At 37.1% G+C, this 23,592-nt stretch overlaps 1 protein-coding gene across 1 annotated transcript; it reads left to right on the top strand.

The window, feature by feature from the left end:
• Positions 1-603: 603 nt before the first annotated feature.
• On the top strand, positions 604-23,541 carry LOC127176925 (neurogenic locus notch homolog protein 1-like). The gene is made up of 39 exons (XM_051128775.1): positions 604-619; positions 1,971-2,112; positions 2,201-2,324; positions 2,443-2,634; positions 2,742-2,879; positions 3,140-3,322; positions 4,986-5,180; positions 5,641-5,789; positions 6,144-6,312; positions 6,400-6,534; positions 6,831-6,983; positions 7,076-7,277; positions 7,361-7,501; positions 8,885-9,070; positions 9,341-9,467; positions 9,554-9,687; positions 9,784-9,987; positions 11,575-11,724; positions 11,807-11,986; positions 12,057-12,173; positions 12,257-12,406; positions 12,493-12,645; positions 12,749-12,964; positions 13,051-13,155; positions 13,974-14,118; positions 14,198-14,409; positions 15,013-15,231; positions 15,447-15,550; positions 15,663-15,816; positions 15,910-16,009; positions 18,188-18,354; positions 18,548-18,781; positions 18,872-19,059; positions 20,713-20,821; positions 20,918-21,068; positions 21,172-21,311; positions 21,390-21,539; positions 21,625-21,750; positions 23,369-23,541. The coding sequence occupies exons 1-39, from the start codon at positions 604-606 to the stop codon at positions 23,539-23,541; spliced, it is 6,033 nt and encodes a 2,010-aa protein (XP_050984732.1).
• The last annotated feature ends 51 nt before the right edge of the window (positions 23,542-23,592 follow it).

Genomic DNA, 23,592 nt, shown 5'->3' with positions numbered 1-23,592 from the left:
CTTCGAGGTGCGAGACTAACTTCAGAGTTGAATGCCATGTAGTTTATGCTTTATTTACCTTTATTACTATTGTACAATTTCTGCTTTTCCAGGCACTGGTGGCGTCCAGAGGCCTCCACTTTTTTGCTTTCCTGGGCATTACTGTCCTGTAGGCACCATGTTCCCCACTCAGCACAAGTGTCCAGCTGGTACCTGGAGCGATCGCAGTGGACTGGAGTCAGAGCGCGAGTGCCGGCCTTGTCTGAAAGGCTGGTACTGTTTAGCAGGAGTGGGGGCTCCCTCTGGGAGATGCAATTCTGGACACTACTGTCCTGAAGGTACTAAAGTGAAACATCTAAATGTTCTTCACAATTAAGGCATGGTCAGAATTTTGAGAATTGAGAAATTTTCCTTTATAATAACTTAATAGACAAAATACAGTGAAAGATAAATAGGAGCACTGGTATTCCAGGTGTGCATAGATGTATAGTTTTTCTTTTTTTTTTTTTTAAATAATTATTTTAATGCAAATCCTGGTTTGTATATAGTCACTGTATGCAATGTATGTTGGATTTGTTCTATAATGTAAATAAACACTCAAAAAAGTATTTGCATACATTATTGATGGATACATTGCAAAGTAATTAAAATAATCACTATTAATGTACAGAGTCATGCTTATACATTACATTTAATTTGTAAACTAAATTCTTCTTATTATTATTTTAATTTTAATTTTAAATTAACATACAGTTTTAATATTATAAGTTATATAATAATTATAAGAGTAATAATAAATAGTTCAGGTAACTATTTTAATTAACTTCAACTAATTATTATTATTATTATTATTATTATTATTATTATTATTATTATATTTTGGTTGATGTTAATAGAAATATAATAATAGTATAGAATAGTATAGAATAATTGTAGTCAACATAATTTTATTATTATTGTTAATTATAATAATATTAAAAAGAAGAAGAAATATAATAAATATTATGATAGTAATATTATGGTAGTAAAATAGTAATAATAATAAAATATTTCTGTTAACTATTTTGGTTAAGTTTAACCAGTTATTATTATTATTATTATTATTATTACTATTATTATTATTATTATTATTATTATTATTATTATTATATTTCTTTTTATTATTATTTTTTTTTAAGAACAACAACAATTACATTATTGCAACTATTATTATATTATACTGTTATTATATTTCTGTTAACATCAACCAAATAATAATAATAATAATTGGTTAAAGTTAACCAAAATTAACAGAAATATTTTATTATTACTGTTATTATTATTACTATTTTATGACTATCATAATATTTATTATTATTATTATTATTAACAACAATAACAATAAAATCATGTTTACAACTGTTATTATATACTATTATTACATTTCTATTAACATCAACCAAATATAATAATAATAATAATAATAATAATAATAAATATTTATCTTAACTATTATTATTATTGTTATTAAAAATAGTCACCATTTATTTTATAATAATAATAATAATTATGATTATTGTTATTTATAATAATAATAATAATAGTTTGAAAGTGTTGGTTAATGTTTCATATATAAATAAAAAACAATATAATATATAATATAATAAAAATAACAGTTGTTTTCATAATTTTATCATCATCATTATTATTATTATTTATTATTATTATTATTATTATCATAAATGGTCAGCATTTATTTATTTATTTATAAATAATAATAATAATAAGTTTATATTGTTTCATATATTATAATTAATATTTAGTTGTTGTTGTTGTTGTTTAACATTTTTATTTATTCAAAAAAAAGTGGCTGGCAATCTGACAATAATTAGCAAACCCTCTACAGTCCCTATTAAGGAGTTCTGTGTCAACCCATTTTAAGACTATTAAACAGTCAGACTATTAAATGTCATTTTGCATGTGATATACTGTACGTTTATGTTTCTCCACAGGTACGCTATATGGCTCACAGCATCCATGCCCTCCAGGCACCTACAGCACAAAGATTGGTAATGGTGGGAAAGAGGACTGTCAGGTCTGTCCAGAAGGCTATTACTGTAAGGAGGGCACATCCAAACCCACTTCCTGTCCATCGTAAGTACCAGCCCCATTAGCTGAAATGGGTAAAATAAATCTAGATAAGACTAGACTTTAGGGCATTTGACTTTTTCTGTGTGTCCAGGGCAACATTTCGTCGGATAAAGGGGGGCCGGAGAGCAGAGGATTGTTCTGTGTGTCCTGCCGGCTACTTCTGTCCTCATCCGGCCACAATCAATCCAAAAGTTTGTGGAACAGGAAGTTATTCTGTAAGCCAGACAGCTAAATCTATTCTAATGCATGTTGTCTCATTGTAATAAATGAATACACCATTTCATTTATCTGTCTCGCTCTCTTCCTGCTCTCTGTCTCGCTCTTTTCTGTTAGGATGAGGGATCAGTGGAGTGTCAGCCATGTTTGCCGGGTCACTACTGCAGCAATGAAACCACCAGTGAGGAAGCCATGCTCAGAATAATGGTCTGCCCCCCAGGTTTTCTCTGCTCACAGGGTCTGGATCGAGAACCCCAGCGCTCAGCGGTATTCTGCCCAATAGGTTTTTACTGTCCCGGTGGAAGTGTTGTAAGTATCATTTCAAGGGTCACGAACATCGTTGATCATCGTGTCAGATGATCAATGGCACGAAACATAGCAATTATTTTCTTTTTTATTATTTATGCCCTACTCAGGATCCTAATCCTGTTCCGTGCCCCAAAGGAACCTACAGTCGACAGCCAGGACTACGTGACCCTTCAGATTGCACAAAGTGTCCAGAGGGCAAATACTGCTACACAGAGCATCCCCAGGAAGAACCCATTATTGAACCAGTATGACGCCCCTGTAGTTTAACTGTTTGAAACTGTCGGGAGATTATTAATGACAGAAAAATCTATCATTAAATATTCATCCACAAGTCATTTCCAACCCCATTTGGCTGTCTTATTATGTAGAATACAAAAGGAGTTTTCTAGAAGAATGTCCAAACTGCTCTTTATACAATGTATTGAATGCTGACCACTTTTTTTAGCATGAAAAAGAGCAGCTTTTGGGAGAACTTTCTTTGTAGCTTGTTTATTTTTTCAATTAGACAGGAAACTGTCCTGATGGATACTTCTGTCCTCCTGGTACCGGACATCCAAACTCATTTCCGTGCCAATCAGGCTTCTTCAGGAATGACTCGTATGGACATGGAGGTGAAGCTTGTGTGGAATGTCCACCTGGTCACTACTGTCCTACTCTGGCCACACACACTCCTACAGTCTGTCCACAGGTAAATATGACTAACAGTGTTAGTGTAATACATTTTCTGAAAGAAATTAATAATTGTATTCAGCATGGACACATTAAAAGCAGGTCATATGGTTTTTTAAAGTGTCCAAGTATTGTGTTGGAGTCCCCTTCAACAGGTTGCATCTAAGGTCAGAAAACATTGTAATTTTCTCGGACATTTATACATAGTCATTTGTCAATGATTTCAAAATGATTTGTTAGAATCAGCTTTGAGCGTAATGTCTGTAAACCCCTCCCTTTCATAAGCCTGCTCTGCTCTGATTGGTCAGCTGGCCAAGCCCGTTGTGATTGGCACAGAGAGGAGAGCTTGAGCAAGTTAGTGAGCGCTACCATCTGTGTTGCCAAGTCCCCAGTTGTTTTTGATGTCTGCGGGTTGAAGTGACCCCAATAACGTCATATTTAATCCCTGGAATGCAAATTTACTAGGGGAACCCTGACAAAAAGCATGTGTTTTACACCCCAAAACACAATTTTTAACGGGGGAGTTTTGAGTAGCAATTGGGCGGATTTTGTTGTCAAAACCTGGCAACCCTGATGCACCTTTATATAAAACAATAATATAGTGCTCCAATGTGTTCTCAAAATAATGACATAATACATTTTGTTTAACCATTATGCAAGCGAATCGTGCCCACAGCTAAAGTTTAGCTGCTAAACTGTAAACCAATAACAAAACAATAACGGTGGATACGTTAGCCGAGTGCTAACGTGACTAACTGATGCAACAACACAGTTTGTAAACCAAAATATGTCTAAATTACATTCTTTATCATTAAGCGAAGTAATTAGAACAATGACAGTCTACATTAATTGACACATTCATAGGAAATAGTGAGTTCAAAGCAAATTATCAGAACTATTTCAGTAATTAATATTGTGGTTTACCTGGAAACCCAAAGCTGCACTAGGTATACATCACATATTAGCACAAACAACTTGATGTTTTGAGTACTCAATTGAATGTACACATAACGTATCAATCGTACTTACAGGTTGTGGTTCGGAAATGCTTGTTCATCCGAATTATTAAGATTAGAATCCAAAGAAGATAAAAGCCAAGATTAGAGAAGCGTCCTCAGTAAAATGACGAGCACAACAAAAGGTTTGAATTGTATTGCAGCGGTATTGTGGAAAAAATAAATTTTAACCACTGATTCTTCACATCGTCATCTTTCGGCAATGAAAACAAAACAAGGTTGCTTTTCTCAACATGATGTAAACACACTAACTTGCAGAAATGTTTGTGGGCAGGTCAGACTGTATTTCATGGGCAGGCGGGGATTATGCAAATGTGTTACCCAGTGATGTAAATCGTTAACAGGCAGAAGATTAGAAAATATGACGACTCGTAGGGGCGATTTTTCTTGTGATTTTTCTTTTTTTTTTTTTTTTATTCATCAAAGAATCCTAAAACAAATGTATCACCATTTCCACAAAAAAATTAAACAGAACAACTGTTTTCAACATTGACTCAAAATAAGAAATGTTTCTTGAGCACCAAATCAACATGAATGTTTTCTGAAGAATTTTGTGACACGAAATACTGGAGTAATGGTTATTTACAGAACATTTACTGAAATAATTTGAATAATTATTTCATGAATTGCATATAAAATGTTTTTTTTTTTTTCTTTAAATGTCAGGGTTTCTACTGTACTGAGGGGAGCTCAGCCCCAGAGCCATGTGAAGAGGGTACGTTTGGATCCCGGCCAGCCCTGAGCGAAGTCTCACAGTGCACCCCATGTAGTGGGGGGAAATATTGCACCGGTTTGGGCAAATCTGAGCCTACAGGGGATTGTGAAGGTGGATTCTATTGTAGACAGGCGTCTACAAGTCCGGTAAGATTATTACACAAAAACTTTTCATTTATCCTTTCATGGGATAGTACATTCTGTCATTAATTACTCACCCTCATGTCGTTCCAAAACCGTCAGACCTTCGTTCATCTTTGAAACACAAATTAGGATTTTTTTTTATGAAATCCAAGAGCTTTCTGACCCTGCATAGACAGCAACGCACCTGACACGTTCAAGACCCAGAAAGGTAGTAAGAACACTGATATCACATTGACTATTTTAACAGTGTCCTTACTACCTTTCTGGGACATTAATGTGATAGTTGCATTGTTGTCTATGCTTGGTTAGAAAGCTCTCGGATTTCATCAAAAGTATAATTTGTGCTTCGATGGTGAACAAAGGCCTTTCAGGTTTGGAATTTTCATTTTTGAGTGAACTGTCCCTTTAACTTTGCCTTTGATTGTTTGATTTTTAAAAATCAAAAACGTCCTTGCCTTGAAAGGTTCCTCCTGATGGTCAAGAAGGGGGTGTGTGTCCTGCTGGCAGTTTCTGTCCACCCGGATCAGTTCATCCTCAGCCTTGCCCTTCAGGAACCTACAGTAACAGCACAGGTCTCCAACATGCTGAGCAGTGTGTTCACTGTCCTCCAGGGTATGTCTGCAAGAGCAAAATGTTAAAAAAAAATAAACAATGTGCATGTTATAAATAAGTATTCAAAAAAGAAAATTCTTTCATCATTTACTCACTTTCATGTTCCAAACCTGCATGACTTTATTTCTTTGGAACAATGAAAAAGAAAATGCTGTTTTGGTTACAATTAACTTCCACTGTATTGACCAAAAAAACATTTTTCAAAATATTGTTTATGCATCACAAAAGATAGTCATACAGGTTTGAAACAACAGTTGAGTAAATGATAACAGAAATTTAATTTCTGTTTGAACTATCCCTTTAATTTAAAATCTTGAATTCCAATTTGTATGCTTTTTGTTGTTGTTCTCTCAGTAATTATTGTTTAGGAACAAACTCTACATCCCCTTCTGGTCCATGCTTTGCGGGGTACTACTGCACTGGAGGTTCAGCCACACCAGTCCAACATGAAGCTGAGGAGGGACACTATTCATTGGAAGCAGCTGTGAGGGCTGAACCTTGCCCACTGGGAACTTTCCAACCAGTAAGTCACACCTTCAGAGCATTGTATTAATTTAATTAATTTTGACCAATTTCAATTTCATTTTCCTTTTTACTTTCTTTTCTTCAGGGAAGAGGCTATAACTCATGCATTGAATGCCAGTCAGGAAGACTGTGCAACAAAACAGGCCTATTCCAGCAGCCCCTGTGCCCACCTGGACACTTCTGCCCTGCTGGATCCCTAATTGCTCACCCATGTCCCCCTGTAAGTATGCAACATTATTTTCATTTATTATACACTATAGTTCAGTTTTATTTTTTTTTAATACAAGACTGTCTATTTAATAAAAAAAAATACAGTTAAAAAGTAATATTGTAAAATATTGTGCTGCTTAATGTTTTTGTGGAAACCATGATACATTTTTTGCTAAATAAAAGTATTTCATTGCTAAATAAAAGTATTCATTTTTTTTTCTTAAAAAGACTTAAAGACTGTAAACTTTTGAAAGGTACTATATGTTCAACAGATTTCCTCATCTGACTTTTTGTTCTCATATGAAGGGTACATACACGGCAAGTTCAGGGGCGGAGGATCTGGAACACTGCGGCCCATGTGATGCTGGTCAGTACTGCCACTCTCCTGGACTGACCGCCCCTCAGGGACCTTGTGAGCCTGGTTTTTACTGCACTGGTGGATCTCATGTTGCCACTCCGGTAACAGCGTACTGTTCATCACACATGTTGATCGGAAAATTTAATCCAAGGTCAAAGATCTATTAATTCATTCATTTATTCTTTTTTTCCAGATTAGCTCCAGATATGGTGACATATGCCCCATGGGTTATTACTGTCCAGCAGGCACCAGACACCCTCATGAGTACCCCTGTCCTCCTGGAACCTGGAGTAATGCACTAGGGGCCCAGAATGTGTTGTCCTGTTGGCTCTGCCCTGCTGGATTCTATTGCAACAGCTCTGGCCTCACTCAGCCCACTGGAATATGTGCTCCAGGTACAAATTTGCATGATCTCAAATCCCTCTGATTGACTTTTGTGTTTAAAATTGACCGATTTCACCACTGTTCCGTCATACAGGGTTTTATTGTGCGGGTGGTGCTAAAACATCCATGCCTGACGATGGGGTAACAGGAAACAGGTGTCCGACGCGGTATTACTGTCCACAGGGGTGTACTTCCCCTCTGCACTGCCCTGATGGAACACACTCAAACAGCACAGGTATATTTCACATTTACTTTACAGGTATACAGTACATTTTCCTGAATCTGAATATCCAAAATTTATTTAAATAAATAAATATATTTAAATAAATAAATTTATATTCGGAGTTCTATTGGACTTAAAACATCAAACCTTTTTTTAATAACTTAATTTTAGTGCAGTTTGTTAAAGTTGGAATTCCAATTAGCATGTTATGCATTCTATATCATTTAATAGAAGATTAGGATTCATGTCGTAGTATATTAACTCCTTCCCTGTCAAACACAGAATTTGTAGTTATTAATAAGACAACAGTTTCCCACCAAACATGGAATTTTCCAGGTTTCCACGTTTTCACTGGTATATACTCAGGGGCACTATTACACATCTCCTGAATGAGACCAGAATCTCCAGCTCAAAAACACATGCAAGGAAGGCGCAGATACGAGCGATCTCATATGTAATCACATGAATATGAAAAATAATGCAATCATTAACAATAAACAGCATTTAAATGAAAACTGCCTGATGTTACTGAGTGAAATGTCGATCCAGGAAGTGGTAAAGGGCTGTGAAGCTTTGGGGGTGCTGATGGAAGCAATCTATTCTATATATACTTTGATTATCGTGCTGAATTTGATCCATATGTAGTATTTGATAAAAGTGTGATTTTTTCTCAAAAAGGTTTATTATTATTATTATTAATTATTATTATTAAAAAAAAGTACCAATATTCAAGTGTTAATAAAAAAAAGAATACTTAAAGCTATAATAAAATGGATTTTGTTTGTTTGTTTAAAAATAGAGACTCTGTTCCTTATTTTGGTTACATGTTCAGATATTCATACAACAAAATATTCTAAAGATCATGACATTTTAGTGAAAATGATGAAATGGTGTGTCAAAAGAGCCTTGATTTTTTACATTTTGCATATATCCATTTTTTTTTCCTTTATTATTTTAGTTTACATATTAAAATGACTAAAACTGAAAAATAAATGAACGATAATAGACAAAAAAGAAAAAGTTAATAAAAATGGCCACAGCTTATAACAAAATTAAAGAATTATTATTAAAATAAAAAATGGAAAAATATAAAAAAAGCTTATTTAAAATATTAATAAATACTGAAGTATATAAATAATACTAAAATAGCACTGGTCTGCTATATTTTTTAGTACTCTAGCATAATGTTCTATTTAAATATGCTATAATACATTTATAATAAATATGCAAATTGTGAATCATATTGTTATTTATAAATTCATTTGTCATAAACAACTCTTTGCATCTTGTCTGTTCTTTGCCTTCAGCTCATACACGTCAAGTCATTCACAATGTCAGCTCTAAGCATAATGAAGTAAGTTGTGATCATTGTATTGTTAATGTGTGTGAATGCAGGTGCATCAGAATGCAGTGACTGTCCCACTGGATGGCTGTGTCTGGAGGGGGAGGAGCTCCAGTTGTGTCCAGAGGGACATTACTGCCTGGGGGGCACAGTGGAGGACATCCTCCCCTGCCCTCCAGGCACATACAGCCCCAAAGCAGGACAAAGCCAAGTAGAGCAGTGTTTACTGTGCTCAGCTGGTGAGAGCAGTGCCCCTGCTTTACTTACACCTTTGGCAGTTTTAATAGCATTGGTGTAGTTTTATGTTCATCATACCCACCTATCATTTTAAGGAATGTACTGTGAAGATTGGGGACTGGTTCAACCTACTGGTCCCTGCCAGGCTGGGTATTTTTGCCTCGCAGGTATGTCCAATTACATCGACATTTGGCTTTTTAGTAATTATCGTCTTCATTCTGCTGATTTGGATTGTGGCGTCTAAGCAGATGTGGTTCATGTGACTTTTGCAGGCATAAACTTCAAGAATCCTGATGCGAATATTAGCACAGGGGTGGGTGGGCCCTGTCCCGTAGGTCATTACTGTCCTGAGGGCACCAGCCTTCCTTTACCCTGCCCGCTTGGCACTTTTTCAAACAGGTACCATCCTCCACAAGGTCAAATGATCCTACCAAACCAAGATGAGTGAGTGAAATGATGAACAGATTTCTTTTTTGTCCTTATAGTCTGTATGTCACTGAGAACACGGGGTGCTCTTTGTGTCCTGCTGGGCAATTCTGTGGTTCAGTGGGCTTGAGTAGACCATCTGGACCCTGCCAGGAGGGGTTCTACTGTCCTGCCGGGGCATCGTCATCCACAGGTGGGATCATCCAACCGTGTTTGTTAACTTGATGTTGTCATTAGCTCACTGTCTGTTTGCATTCTGCTATTGACTGCAGTGTTATGGTTTGTACAGGTTCTGATTCTGAAGGTGGTCTCTGTCCGCAAGCGCATTTCTGCCCCGCTGGCAGTGCCATGCCTGTTCCCTGCCCTGCGGGCACCTATACCAACCTGACAGGACAGATTAAGTGCAGTCCCTGCCATGCTGGATACTATTGCCCAGAGAGTACCAGCAAATACACTCTGTACCCATGTCCTCCTGGATTCTACTGTCCTGATGGTAAGAGACTGAATGGAATATGAAAAAAAAATGTAGTTGCACAATATATTGGTATTTTATTGGTACCATAAAGTTTTATATGTTGTTGTTGTTTTTAAATTAGTATATATATTGGATTATTAAATTGCCAAAAAGATTGTTTGTCTACATCATTCAGAAGTTTTGATGTCAGTAAGAGTTTTAAAAGAAATTAATACATTTATTCAGCCAGAATGCATTCAACTGATCAAAAGTGACTAAAAACTTTTCAGTGTTACAAAAAATTTCTGTTTCAAAAAATAGATCATATAAATAAATTATTTTAAATTCTTTTGAATTCTTATTTATTCATCAAAGAATCATATTATTATATTATATTATATTATATTATATTATATTAAATAATAACTAGATGTTTCTAATCTTATTAGCATATTGCTAGCATGTTTTTAATATGGTTAGCATAGTTGGCATTGTTTTAGCATGATTAGTGTGTTATTAACATGCTATTAGCATGATTAGCATGTTGTTAGCATGTTTATAGCATGATTAGCTTTTTGCTAGCATGTTGCTAGTGCATTGCTAGCATGATTAACATGTTGTTACCATGTATTAGTATGATTAAGATGTTGTTGTGACATTGCTAGCATGATTAGCCTGTTACAAACATTTTTTAGACTGACCCTGCCAAAAAACCCAGCTAAAACCAGCCTAAGCTGGTTGACTAGTCTTGGTGGTTTTAGTAGTTGTTCCAGCTGGTCTCCTAGTCTGACCAGTTAAGGAAGTAGTCAAAACCCCTCAAAAACCAGCCTGCTGACCAGCTTTGCATTTTTTTTTCCAGATTTGCATGTTTTAACATGATTAGCATGTTGTTACCATGTTGCAGGCATGTTTTAGCACGATTAGCATGTTGATGTCACATTGCTAACATGATTAGCATGTTACTAGCGTGTTTTAATATAAGTATGTTGCTAACATTTTAACATGAGTAGCATGTTGTTACCATGTTGCTAGCGTGTTTTAGCATTGCTTACATATGTTGCTGACACATTGCTAGCATGATTAGCATGTTATTAGCATGCTATTGCTAACATGATTAGATGCTGTTACCATGTTCCTACCATGTTTTAGCATGATTAGCATTTTGTTGGCATGTTTTAGCACTATTTAGTATGTTGTCCTAGGACAGTCATTAGCTTTGCTAGTGATAGTTTAAATACAAGTGTTCACAAGTTTTGACCCCCTCAGTGAAAGTCTGTGGGACTTTTCATAGTTTTGATCATCTGTTTAACAAAAAATTTGACTAATACATTATAATATTGACCACAACATATATAATTTTTTGGCATATCAGTATCATCCAGAATTTTCATATCAGTTGATGTTTAATGTTAAGATTTATTTACAGAGAATATATACATGTATTAACATGTAGTTTGTGTTATGAACTATACTGGATATACTGTAGATTTTTTACTTATGCTTTAAACTATAACATAATCTGTTAGTGGCACTAGACAAAGCATAATTTTCATTCAAGAATATTTTTCTTTAAAGAATTTACAGCTTAGTAATATGCAGTGCTGATCTGCTGATCTTTGTTTACAGGAACAAAGCATGCCACCCAGTTCCCCTGCCCACGAGGCTATTACAACCCCGAGCCGATGACCCACAGCCTGGACAGCTGCCTGCCCTGTCCTCCAGGCCACTACTGTGAGAAAGAGCGCCTTTCTGCTGTGTCTGGGAAATGTAAAGCTGGTGAGTGCATCGGTATAACAATCAATATTTCAACTAAATATTGAACCCAATTTGAATTCCAACCAATGAAATCATCACACAGGATGGTTCTGTGTATCTGCTGCCTGGAACGCTCAGCCCTTTGACCTGGACAACTACACTAACGCTAACTGCCTATGCCCTGCTTCCTCCACCGGGGGCAGATGCCAGGAAGGGTTTTACTGTCCAGCTGGGACCTCTGAGCCTCTATCTTGCCCTCCAGGAGCTTTCTGCAATGCAACCGGTACGTAATTACCTGATGCAACGATTCAAATTCCCAAAACGGTCTGTTTATACCTGACCTTCTGAAACAGGTCTAGCCCTGCCGAGTGGACCGTGCTTTCCGGGTTATTACTGCACAAAGGAAGCCACTTCATCCAAGCCTACAGATGGCATCACAGGCAACATCTGCCCTCCAGGATCTTACTGTGGTAATTACTGGGTCATTTAGATGTAGCTGATTTAAAACCCGCCTGAATTTATATTAGTTATGAATATCTATCGTTTTCCCCAGATGAGGGCTCCAGTGCACCACAGCCTTGTCCAGCAGGGACTTTCTCCCCAGCAGTGGGCCTTGTGAGCAAGGACGAGTGTTTGCCCTGTAGAACGGGTTACTACTGCGCTACCCCAGCTCTTCAGGCTCCTACCGCCCCCTGCAGGGAGGGTAAGAACCATCACTGTGCAAAAGCCAGACTAGTAAATTGCCATTTAAACAATTTCAACATCTTGTCCTTGTCCTTTTTTTGGTAGGTTACTGGTGCCCGGCTGGTCAGACAGATGACCTAGCTCTGCCGTGTCTGGTCGGTCATTACTGTCCCCCAGGAAGCCCTGTCCCAATTCTTTGTCCCACTGGGACATATCAGGACAAGCAGAAGCAGGCGAACTGTACAATCTGTGAATCAGGCAGGCTGCAGTCATCTAAAGCAAACTGTGTGACACACTCCCACATTTCTATTTCTGAAATACTGAAGCTTGTATCCTATTTTTTATGTTTCTCCTACACCAGGTTTTTATTGCGATGAGACATTCGGGGCTGCAAATATGTCTGTCCTGCAGCCTTGTCCGAAGGGACATTACTGTCCGAAAGGAACAGGCTATGCTGAACAATTTCCATGTCCCGTTGGCACCTATAATCCTCTTGAGCTCATGAACAGCCAAAATGACTGCCTGTTGTGTCCGTCAGGACATTACTGTCCAGACGTTGGACTTGAAGAACCTACAGGTGAGAATAATGACATTTCAACAAAAAGTCTGAATATGCCCTGTGTTTTTGATTTACAAGCCCTGTGTTCAAATGATTGTTTGTAGGACTGTGTTTGGCTGGTTTCTGGTGTAGAGAGGGCTCCCATTCACCCAGTCCTATGGATGGTCCTACAGGGGCCATATGTCCAGTTGGTCACTATTGTCCAAAAGGTATTTCAGTATTTTCACCCACTAAAATTAGCCTTTATCAAGCCGATCTTAAGAGATATTTTGTACTTAGGATGAGACAGTCTAATAATAGGCATGTTAAAATATATATTTGTATTTCAAAAAAGCTGTGTTTTTTGTTTAGTGATAGTTGTTCATGAGTCTCTTATTTGTCCTGAGCAGTTAAACTGCCTGCTGCTTCAAAAAAAAAACCTTCAGGTCCCACAAATTCTTTGGTTTTTCAGCATTTTTGTGTAATTGAACTGTTTCCAACTATGACTGTATGATGTTGAGATTCATTTTTTCACACTCATATGCATGGGGGGGGGGGGACATTTAAGTATCATTATCTTCTGAAGGACAGTACTAAATGAACAAAAAATGTGATATTTAGGCAAAATAAGAAAAATGTACACATCTTCATTCTGGTCAAAAGTTTACACCCCTGGCTCTTAATGCATAATTTTTTTCTTCCAAAGCAACGGTGAGCGTTTGAACCTTCTGTAATAGTTGCATATGAGTCCCTCAGTTGTCCTCAGTGTGAAAAGATGGATCTCAAAATCATACAGTCAGTGTTGGAAAGAGTTCAAATACACAAAAATGCTGAAAAACCACATAATTTGTGAGACCTGAAGGATTTTTCTGAACAGCGGGCAGTTCTTCAGTTCTGCAGATTCTTTTGAACTCCACTGTACATATATTTTCTGCTGTTTATTTAATTCTGTTTAATTACATGAATAATTTTATGTTATTCTGATGTAATGCTACTGATTTGATTTCATTCCTGACAGTGTTTTGAAGGTCTCTCTCTGTTACTATAGGCACTGCCAGTCCTATACCCTGCCCAGTGGGAACGTTGTCTAACAGTACAGGTCTAAGGAGTGCTGAAGAGTGCCGGTCGTGCCCTGGAGGGTTTTACTGTGCCTCAACTGGTCTGACTGAACCCAGTGGACTCTGCTCTGATGGGTATGAGCCAAGTAATAAACACACTATAACTGCAATGCAAACGCCTGGTTTAACTTATGCCATCATATGTCCCCCAAAGGTTTTATTGTGCTGAGAAAGCTGAGACTCCCACTCCTATTGATGGGGTGTCCGGCCACATCTGCCCGGAGGGTCATTACTGTCCTCCTGGAACCACTCACCCTATGCCATGTGATCCTGGGACTTTTGTAACCGTCACTCAAGCCTCTCAGTGCTGGCCCTGCACAGCTGGCTGGTACTGTGTGGATGGAGCCCGGCTGCTTTGCCCAGCTGGTTGGTGCTTTGGTCTCTCGTTGGCTATGTTTGGATTGGATTACTAGTGTACTGCTTACTGGATGCTGCACTGTATGTACTGCCTACAATTTTTAAAAAAGTGTGTGAAACAGTATGCATTATGCAACTGTTCATGTTTTAAAAGTAGAGTGCCACATGACCTCAAACCACTGCATATTTAAAGGGATAGTTTACCCAAAAATGAAACTTTTTTGTCATTAATTACTCACCCTCATGCTGTTCCAAACCTGTAAGACCTGCATTCGTCTTCAGAACACAAATTAAGATATATTTAATGAAGTCCAAGACCTTCATGACCATGCATAGACAGTAATGTTTTTATACAAAGAATTTAATTTAATATACTATACTATATACTACGCAGATGGTAGTATGCTATTTCGAACATATCCATTATATGATGATACTAGAATAACAGTGAAAGTAGTGTCAGTTAATTACTACCTTATCATATGACAGGTTCAAGAAACTCAATTAAATTGCAAACAGCACCACTCGGTGGAGAGACACATTATATGAACGTGCTTACTAATTTCACCTAAATTCAGCAATCATATTTAGGCTGTTATCTGTCTGCCTTAGGTTTCTATTGTCCAGAAGGCACAGGTTATGACTGGAGGCCTTGTCCGGCAGGGACATACAGTCCTGACTCCGGTTTGAGCATCCTATCTGAGTGTAGGGAATGTGATGGAGGACACTACTGCTCTCTTCAGAACTCCACCTCTGCCACAGGAAAATGCTCTGAGGGATATTATTGTGCACATGGGAATGTCTCACCTCAACCACACACACAGTCTGCAGGTAACCGTAGCTGGGTTTCCATCCACAGGATTTTTTTCTTTTTTAGAATTTTGAGATTTGAGAAAAATTCTGGATGGAAGTACTATATATATATAAATATATTTTTAATTATTTATTTTTTAAGAAAGCAACATTTTTAGTTTTAAATATATAAAATGTTAATAATTAATATTAATATATAATATATAAAATTATATTTTTTTTCCCCCAAGAAGGTGGGGGACCTTGTCCTTCAGGTCACTTTTGCCCACAAGGCACTGCTCAACCTCAGCCTTGTCCAGAAGGCACTTTCAGTAACAAAACCAAGCTAGTCAAAGTGGTAAGAACAATTTCTCTATTTATATTAAAAGTGCAATGACATGAAATCACACAAGTAAATGCAGTTGCCAGCAGTCACTTCTGTAAAGGCCATGGATACTATTTCCTTACAGGAAGATTGTTTGTTATGTCCTGCTGGCCATTATTGTGACATATCTGGGCTGACTTCGCCCAGTGGAGAATGCTGGGAAGGTTTTTACTGCAAACAGGGAGCCATACTCCCCAACAGCCCAATCAACGATCAGAGAGGAGGACCGTGTCCGACAGGTAATTGACAGATCCCCCAATTCAAGACAGATTAAAAACACCCACCTTCCCCTCAAACCAGCCCACCTCATCCTGTTTTCCGCTCCCGCGCAGGTTATTTTTGCTCTAGAGGCTCAGGCGCTCCTCAAGCCTGTCCAGAAGGATCCATCAGCAGTAGAGAGAGACAGGCCAGCTGCAGCCTGTGTCCCCAGGGGTAGATACACTTATACAGTACATACGCAAGCATGTTTAACAATTAAAGGTGAAGTGTATCAATTTCTTCAATGTTAAATACTTTCTACTATCCCAGGTTGTGCAGAGACAGTTAGAAGTACAACATTTATATGTTAATTCTCCAAAAACTCTCACAGAGTAACACTGACTCAGCCAATGGAGTGTAACAGTTGGTTTCCAGAAATAGAAATCCCATTCATTTTCTCCAGTGGGGAGTCAATTTTGAACAATAACTTATAAACCTTTAAAAGGCAGACCTACTGTGAGCTATGAGGTTGTAAGTCAATGGTATATGCTTTTGCTGAAGCCATCAGCCCGCCTTATTTCAACATATTTAAATAAATAATTGTTTCACAGCATATAAATTCCTGGTAAAAACTACATTACCCATGATTCTGCAAAGAAATCTCTACCAATCAGAGAATTATGACATGCAAATTATTCCAAAAGAGCTTCAATAGTTTTATATTTCTCTATTATGTTTAATTTGATTGTCATTTGCAATGCTTAATGAGGCTACAGTTCTTTCCCTCATTTAAGTTAAGTACACAGTCTGGTACCTATTTTTGGGAGACACTGGCAAAGACTCACCCCAGTCTGCCAAAAGGGGGCGCTACAGCGATCAAAAATGCGGAATTGCTCATAACTACTAGACCGTTTGTGGTAGACTGAAGTGTCTTATGTTATATTATCCTTGGTTCAAAGCAAACAAAATGGCTATCTCTGATTTAATTTCCGTCGTTAAAATTTTTCCCACCATTTTGGATTTTCTGGGGAAAAAAATCCTCGTAGGCCATTTGTCCGATTCACTCGAAACTTGACATGCATCATCTAGAGACTCTCATGGCAAAAAGTTATTAAAAGAATTTCGATTGGTTATTAACGCTTGAGGCAGGATGCCAAAACGTTCGAAGTAGGTGGGGCCACTTTTATTGAAATGGCTATAACTCTTGAATGGAATGAGATATTTCCTCCAAACTCATATGAACACAGAACATATATGAATGAGGCTCAATCTTTGGTCAAATTACAAAAATTGGGGAATTTGACCACTTGGTGGTGTTGTAACAGGAAAAAAACCTGAAAATGGATGTAACTACCTCCCCGTTAGTCTGATTGACTTGAAATTTGGCATGCAGTGTCTTTGTCCAAGTTGCCATCTATATCTATGATGGAATCGGCATATCTCGAAAAACATGGCTGCCATTAGCCAATCAACTTTGAGCACCTATTAGGCCAGGTTAATGAGGGCTGATCAAAACAAAACTCGATGGGCCTGTTTGACTCATGACTCTAGAGGTCTGTAAGAAATTTAAAAAAAGAAATCAGCCACTAGGTGGCATTATCAGGTTTTATGCCTCATATATCACAGAATGTTTCACGCAACATTCGTATCATATGTTAGATCTCATTCTCAGCAACTATGCCTCTAGAACCACCGCTCTCAATCAAACGGTCAGTTAATTATTTGACATATCGTCCTAGACGGTTTGTCCGATTTTCACTTAAATTGATACAGAAAAGCTTTTTGATAGACTCAACCGTTCTTGAATAACACACAAATGAATTTGACAAAGAGCTCGGAGTATGGGCATGAGGCATGATCTTCACAACGTTTCAGCACAGTGCCACCTAGTGGTCAGGAGATATGAAAAATTTCAAAATGGATCTCTGCAATTCTTTGGCGTATTGACACTAAATTATGTGTGCATCATCGTCAACCCTAGTTAACCATACCACATTAATTTGGGACCAGTGCCACCTATTGGTCAAAAGTGATAAATCATTAAATAATATTTGTAGTGATTTTATGATTTTGCAGCCTTTTTGGGTAAAATCATCTTAAAATGTTTGTAATTGCTCAAAGTTCTTAAAAAGCTTGAACCCCAGTATTTTATTTATTTTTTAGTTCAATTCTAAGTTTGTAATGTTGCGATTCATCTCATAGCTGGTTTAATTTGTTCATGGCTTCTTAACAAGACCATTTTAAACTGACAGTGGAGTGTTCAGAAAGCCTATTATTAATTTTGCATTCTGTTAGGTGGCACTAGTGGCACAAAAATGATGTACTTCACCATCCAGTCATCCACTGTACAGTAAAAATGAATACTGTAAATGAATTTCACATCACTAATATTAACTTACTACTATTTTTCAGTTACTACTGTCCTGCCAATGGTTCCCCCTCTGAGGGCATTGAATGCCCAGTGGGCCATTATTGCCCTACAGGCACCTATCAACAAAATCAGCACCCCTGTCCAGCAGGGACCATTAATCCCCATACAAGGATGATCAGCCGTGAAGACTGTTTAACCTGCCCTCCAGGTACCATTTCTACAAGTGACTGAACTCCTATCAAGTCATTTCTCAGTGTTACGCATCTCTTATTCTCAGAGGGTGATGCTGCCCTATTTCTTTGAACCATTTGAGTCACACCATTTGCAGTCACAGCCCCTTGTGCCTTCAGCATCTGTCAAAACTCGGCTGAGAAATGTCCCACAAACTTTCCATTCTGCAGGTTTCTTCTGCGAGGCTCCTGGACAGAGTGCTGTGTCTGGACCGTGTGCAACTGGACACTTTTGTCTCTCAGGAGCCATGTCCCCCATGCCTGTGGATGGAGGAACAGGTGGTAGATGTCCTCAAGGACACTACTGTCCCATAGGGTCCTCGTCTCCTGAGCCTTGTCCAGCAGGCCGCTACAGCAACAGCAGTAGGAACACTAAGCTGTCTGACTGCCTGCCCTGCCCTCCAGGTCAGTGCTGCTCTTTTGGAGACTTCAGACTTTATTTTTTAGATCATTTGCTCTCTGCTTGTGTCTGATTTGTGGACATTTTCTTTGTAGGATTTGCTTGTTCCAGTAGGGGGCTCTCCTCACCTTCTCATGTGTGCCAGATGGGCTACTACTGCCCACAAGGGCAAAATTCCAGCCAGCCTGCGCACTTCATCTGCTCACCTGGGTATATGTGTCCACCTGGCAGCCCTGCCCAGATCTCATGTCCGCTTGGGACGTACCAGAACCTCCAGGGGCAGGTCAGTTGAGAGAGAGGCATGATTGTTTAACACCCTGTTGAAATTTGAAACATAAAAAGGTGTTTCTTCATGATTTCCACTTGTGTTGTTATTGTTAACTTGAACTAATACTATAAAAAAATCTGAAAAAATAAATATGTTAGATGTAAGAAACTTACCTTGACACCTAACTGAAATAAAATAAGTTGACGTTGAAATACAAATATTACTACAACTGAAATGTAAATAAAAATAAATTCAAGCCAAATGGAAAAAATAATACAAGTGACAAAGGCACCTAACAAAATTACTAATAATTAAAATAATAAATAAATACAAACAGAAAATATAAAAGTAAAAGCTCATTTAAAATGTTAATAAATACTATAATAGTTTATAAAATAACACTGAGAACAAATGAGAATTCTGTGGTTAAAATTCTAATTGTGGAGATTATATTTTGAGCAAAAAAACAAACAAAAAACAAAACCACAAGTATATTTTCTACCATGATATATATCTAAATACATACAATTAAATAATAGTTTTGGCCTAATTTGGAAAAACTACAGCTTCATTGGAAATTATGCATAATTAAAATATTCATATTACAAATAGTATAAGTAATATTTACCTTGATTTTTCTTTATTCAACACAAAGAAATAAACAAGTTCTTGATAGTAGTTAAAACAATATTATTTAGCATTTATTATTTTTTAATGATTCCACAACTGTGGTACAACTGTAATGTTTTTTTTTTTTAAATTGCTATAAATAATTTTTATTCAATAAATATTAATATAGTCAAGGATTATTTCACTTTGTTTAAATCAACATATTTTTAAATAAAAAAATAAAAATAAATAAAAGCTAAATGAAAAAAAAAACACAAATGACAAAAAAACATTAAATTAAAAAATTACTATAACTGAAAGTCAAAATATTTTAAAGTAAAATATAAAAATAAAGCCAATTCAAATTATTAATAAATATTATAATAGTATATAAATAATACTAAAATAACACTGATTTCTAGCACATTTCAAATTAACATTCTGGGTTGAAAAAGGTGTTTATGGCAGTGTTTTGAAGGAAATAACTACTAATTTCATAGTATATTTCCTACCATGGCATATATCCAAATACACTCGATTCAATTATTTTTGCATAATTTGAAAAAATTACAGATTCATTAAAAATGATTCACAATTTAAATATTCACATTTTAAGTCATTTTCACATAGATTTTTCTTTATTCAACATTTTCTTGATCATGATATGTACAAGTTCCTTATAAAACCATTAAAACATTTATTATTTATTTATTTATTATTTTTGACAGCTGTAATGTTTATAAAATAGCTATAAATAATTCTAAATGATTATTTTACTTCGTTTAAATCAACATAGTTAAATGTAGTAATTAATATTCTTATGATGGAATTTCATAATTTAAGATTGAAAGTGTGAGTCTGGGCCAAGTAAAAGTGTAAAATCTATATGTAATGTAGCAAAAATAAGTGATGAAGGCATAGTAAGAAGTTTTAATGTGACCTTCATTTAACAAAAAAAAAAAAAAAACTCTTGGACATAAATGATGTTGAAGGGATGCCTAAATATGTTAAAAAAAAATGCTTAAGAAGATAAATGCTGTATCTACTTTATATCCGTAGGGAAATTGTTCTGTGTGTCCGGCTGGATATTTTTGTGCTGGTTCAGACACAGTAACAGGTGGAACTTCCATACCTGTACCCTGTCCTAAGGGATATTACTGCCCTCCAGGTACTGGCAAAATGACTGTGAGTGAAAGATGAGGACACTTGAACCCCATGAGGACATTTGAACCCTCTTTTTACTCTATACTTTGCATTTAAACAGGCTCAGAGTCAGGAGTGAGCTTCCCCTGCCCTGTAGGCACTTTTAATGGTCACTTAGGCCTGTCTAGCGAGAATCAGTGTATCTCCTGCCCCCCTGGTAAATACTGCAGCTCCTCTGGCCTGGACTCCCCTACAGGCAACTGTTCTCCAGGGTGAGTGAGCTTATTAGTCAGCTCAGCTCCCGTGATGTCCTCTCAAATGTCCTGTTGAATAATATAGGCCTATTTTCTCATGCTAATCTCTTGAATTTTGCAGTTATGTGTGCAACCAGGGTGCCTCGTTCTCAGAGCCAGTTGGAGATTCCACAGGAAGCAGATGCACAGCTGGCTTCTATTGCCCAGCGGGTGCCAGCCATATGGAGCCTTGTCCTCTGGGCACATTTGGCTCATTAGAAGGTCTTACTTCAGCATATGTAGCATAGCTGCACTGTTAAATATGGATGAATGAAACTAACATTGTGGGTGTTTGAATAGGAGCAGCATCTGTAAAGATGTGTCAACCGTGTACACCAGGACAGTACTGTGCAGAACCTGGGCTGAGTTCACCCTCTGGGCCTTGTAGTCCTGGGTACTATTGTATTCAAGGATCACACACCTCTACGCCTCAGTTCTACAACAGCACAGGTCTTTTTCTCCACATACCATGATGTTTGATGATGGTAATGAGTGTAAGCATTGTAATAGTAATGAGTTTAATTATTTTTTTTAGATTGTGAAGAACCTGGAGCTCGTACAATGGAGGATGTCTATTCTCAGATTCATTTCATTGGGGATGTTTGTCCTCAAGGGCACTATTGCCCAACAGGCAGTGCACGACCAGAACCTTGCCCACCAGGTAGAGTTTAAACCAAATATTTGTGACCCTGGACCACAAAACCAGTCTGAAGTAACAAAATTTGTAGCAATAGCCAACAAAACATTGTATTTGTCAAAATGATAAATGTATTTTTTATGCCAAAAATCATTAGGATATTAAGTAAAGATCATGTTCTATAAAGATGTTTTGTAAATGTCCTACCGTGAATATATCAAAACTTAATTTTTGATTGGTAATATGCATTGCTAAGAAGTTTATTTGGACAATTTTAAAGGCGATTTTCTTAATATTTAGATTTTTTTGCACCCTCAGATTCAAGATTTTCAAATAGTTGTATCTTGACCAAATATTGTCCTATCCTAACAAACCATACAGCAATGGAGAGCTTATTTATTCCCAATTCAAAAAAATTACCCTTATGACTGGTTTTGTGGTCCAGCTTCAAATGCCAAATGCCAAAATGAAAATTCTGAGATCATTTACTAACCCTCATATCATTTCAAGCCTGTATGGTTATCTTTCTTTTATAAGACAAAAAGGAGACATTTAGCAGAATGTTCACACTGCTCTTTTTCCATACAGTACCATAATCATAGAGTGATGATGGGTTTTCAATTTGGGTTTTATTATGTATGTAGTAGTTTTATTGCTTTTTTGTCCTTTTTGGAGCTTGAACATACTCTACTGTTCTGAAGTTTAAGATCTATAAGATTATTTTGAAGAAATTAATAATTTTATTCAGCAAGGATGCACTAAATTGATCAAAAATGTCAGTTGGACATTTATATGTTTACAAAAAATATCTATTTTAAATAAATGCTCTTCTTTCTTTCTGTTCATAAAGAATCCTGAAAAATCTTGGTTTCCACTGTTTTCAACTTTTCCTTGAGCAATATGTAGCAAATCTTGTAATGTTTTGAAGAGACACTACTATATCACCTCCAGTTTAGAGAAGTATAATTAAAGGAGACATCGGATGTCCATTTTCCACAAGTTGGTATAATTCTTTAGGGTCTTCAGGAAATGTCTCCCACTTTGTGTCTGCATACTTTGGTTCCTCAATGGTCGTGTAAAACATCACTCGTTTTACCTTGTCAAAAAAGCAGCTCTGTTCACAGCGACCAGTTTCGGTGCATGACTCTTTAAATGCTAATGAGCTACTGCTGACTCCACCCCTCTCTTCCTTTTTTGTGTATTCTGTGGCACGTTACCATCAAAAGCAAAACTAATCAACTGCGTCCTCAGTGATTCCTGCATTGCTTTTGAGACACTGTTGTCACTACAGCTGCTCGAGGGCAGAGAAAATGGCGGACAACGTACAGCTGGCTGGAATATGCTAATACGGGACAGTCCGTCAGCGGCCGTGGGCGGGGCTTGAGTAATATGATGTCATACTTCTCAAAAAAATCAAAACAGCTTGATAACTGACACTGTTTAGGCTTTTTTCAGGATTAAAAAAAAGAAGTGAATGGATTTTTATCATTGTAGGGTGGTCGTGTCCACACACTGCTAAGACACATTTATATGCAAACACCATGTAAAGCTGAATTTTGCATCCGATGATCCTTTTAACATTAAACCGCACAGTGTCTCATTGCTGTTTAACCAGATGATCTCTGATTGTTTTGTATTACAGGTTCCTTCCTGAGCCAGCGTGGTGCTGTGTCTGAGACAGACTGTCGTCCATGTAGCCCTGGATTCTACTGTCCAGACTGGGGTCAGAGCTCTGCGGAGCTCTGCTGTCCTGAGGGCAGTTTCTGTCCGGCAGGTTCTTTAACAGGTCATCTACCTGGTAGGATGTACTACTGACGAGGCAGAAATCCATATTGTCCTCTGGGCATCAGTTAAACTGGGGTACTG

This window comes from Labeo rohita, chromosome 15 (genome assembly GCF_022985175.1).
Source record: "Labeo rohita strain BAU-BD-2019 chromosome 15, IGBB_LRoh.1.0, whole genome shotgun sequence".
NCBI lineage: Eukaryota > Metazoa > Chordata > Actinopteri > Cypriniformes > Cyprinidae > Labeo > Labeo rohita.
This window is presented reverse-complemented; position numbering and strand designations above follow the sequence as displayed.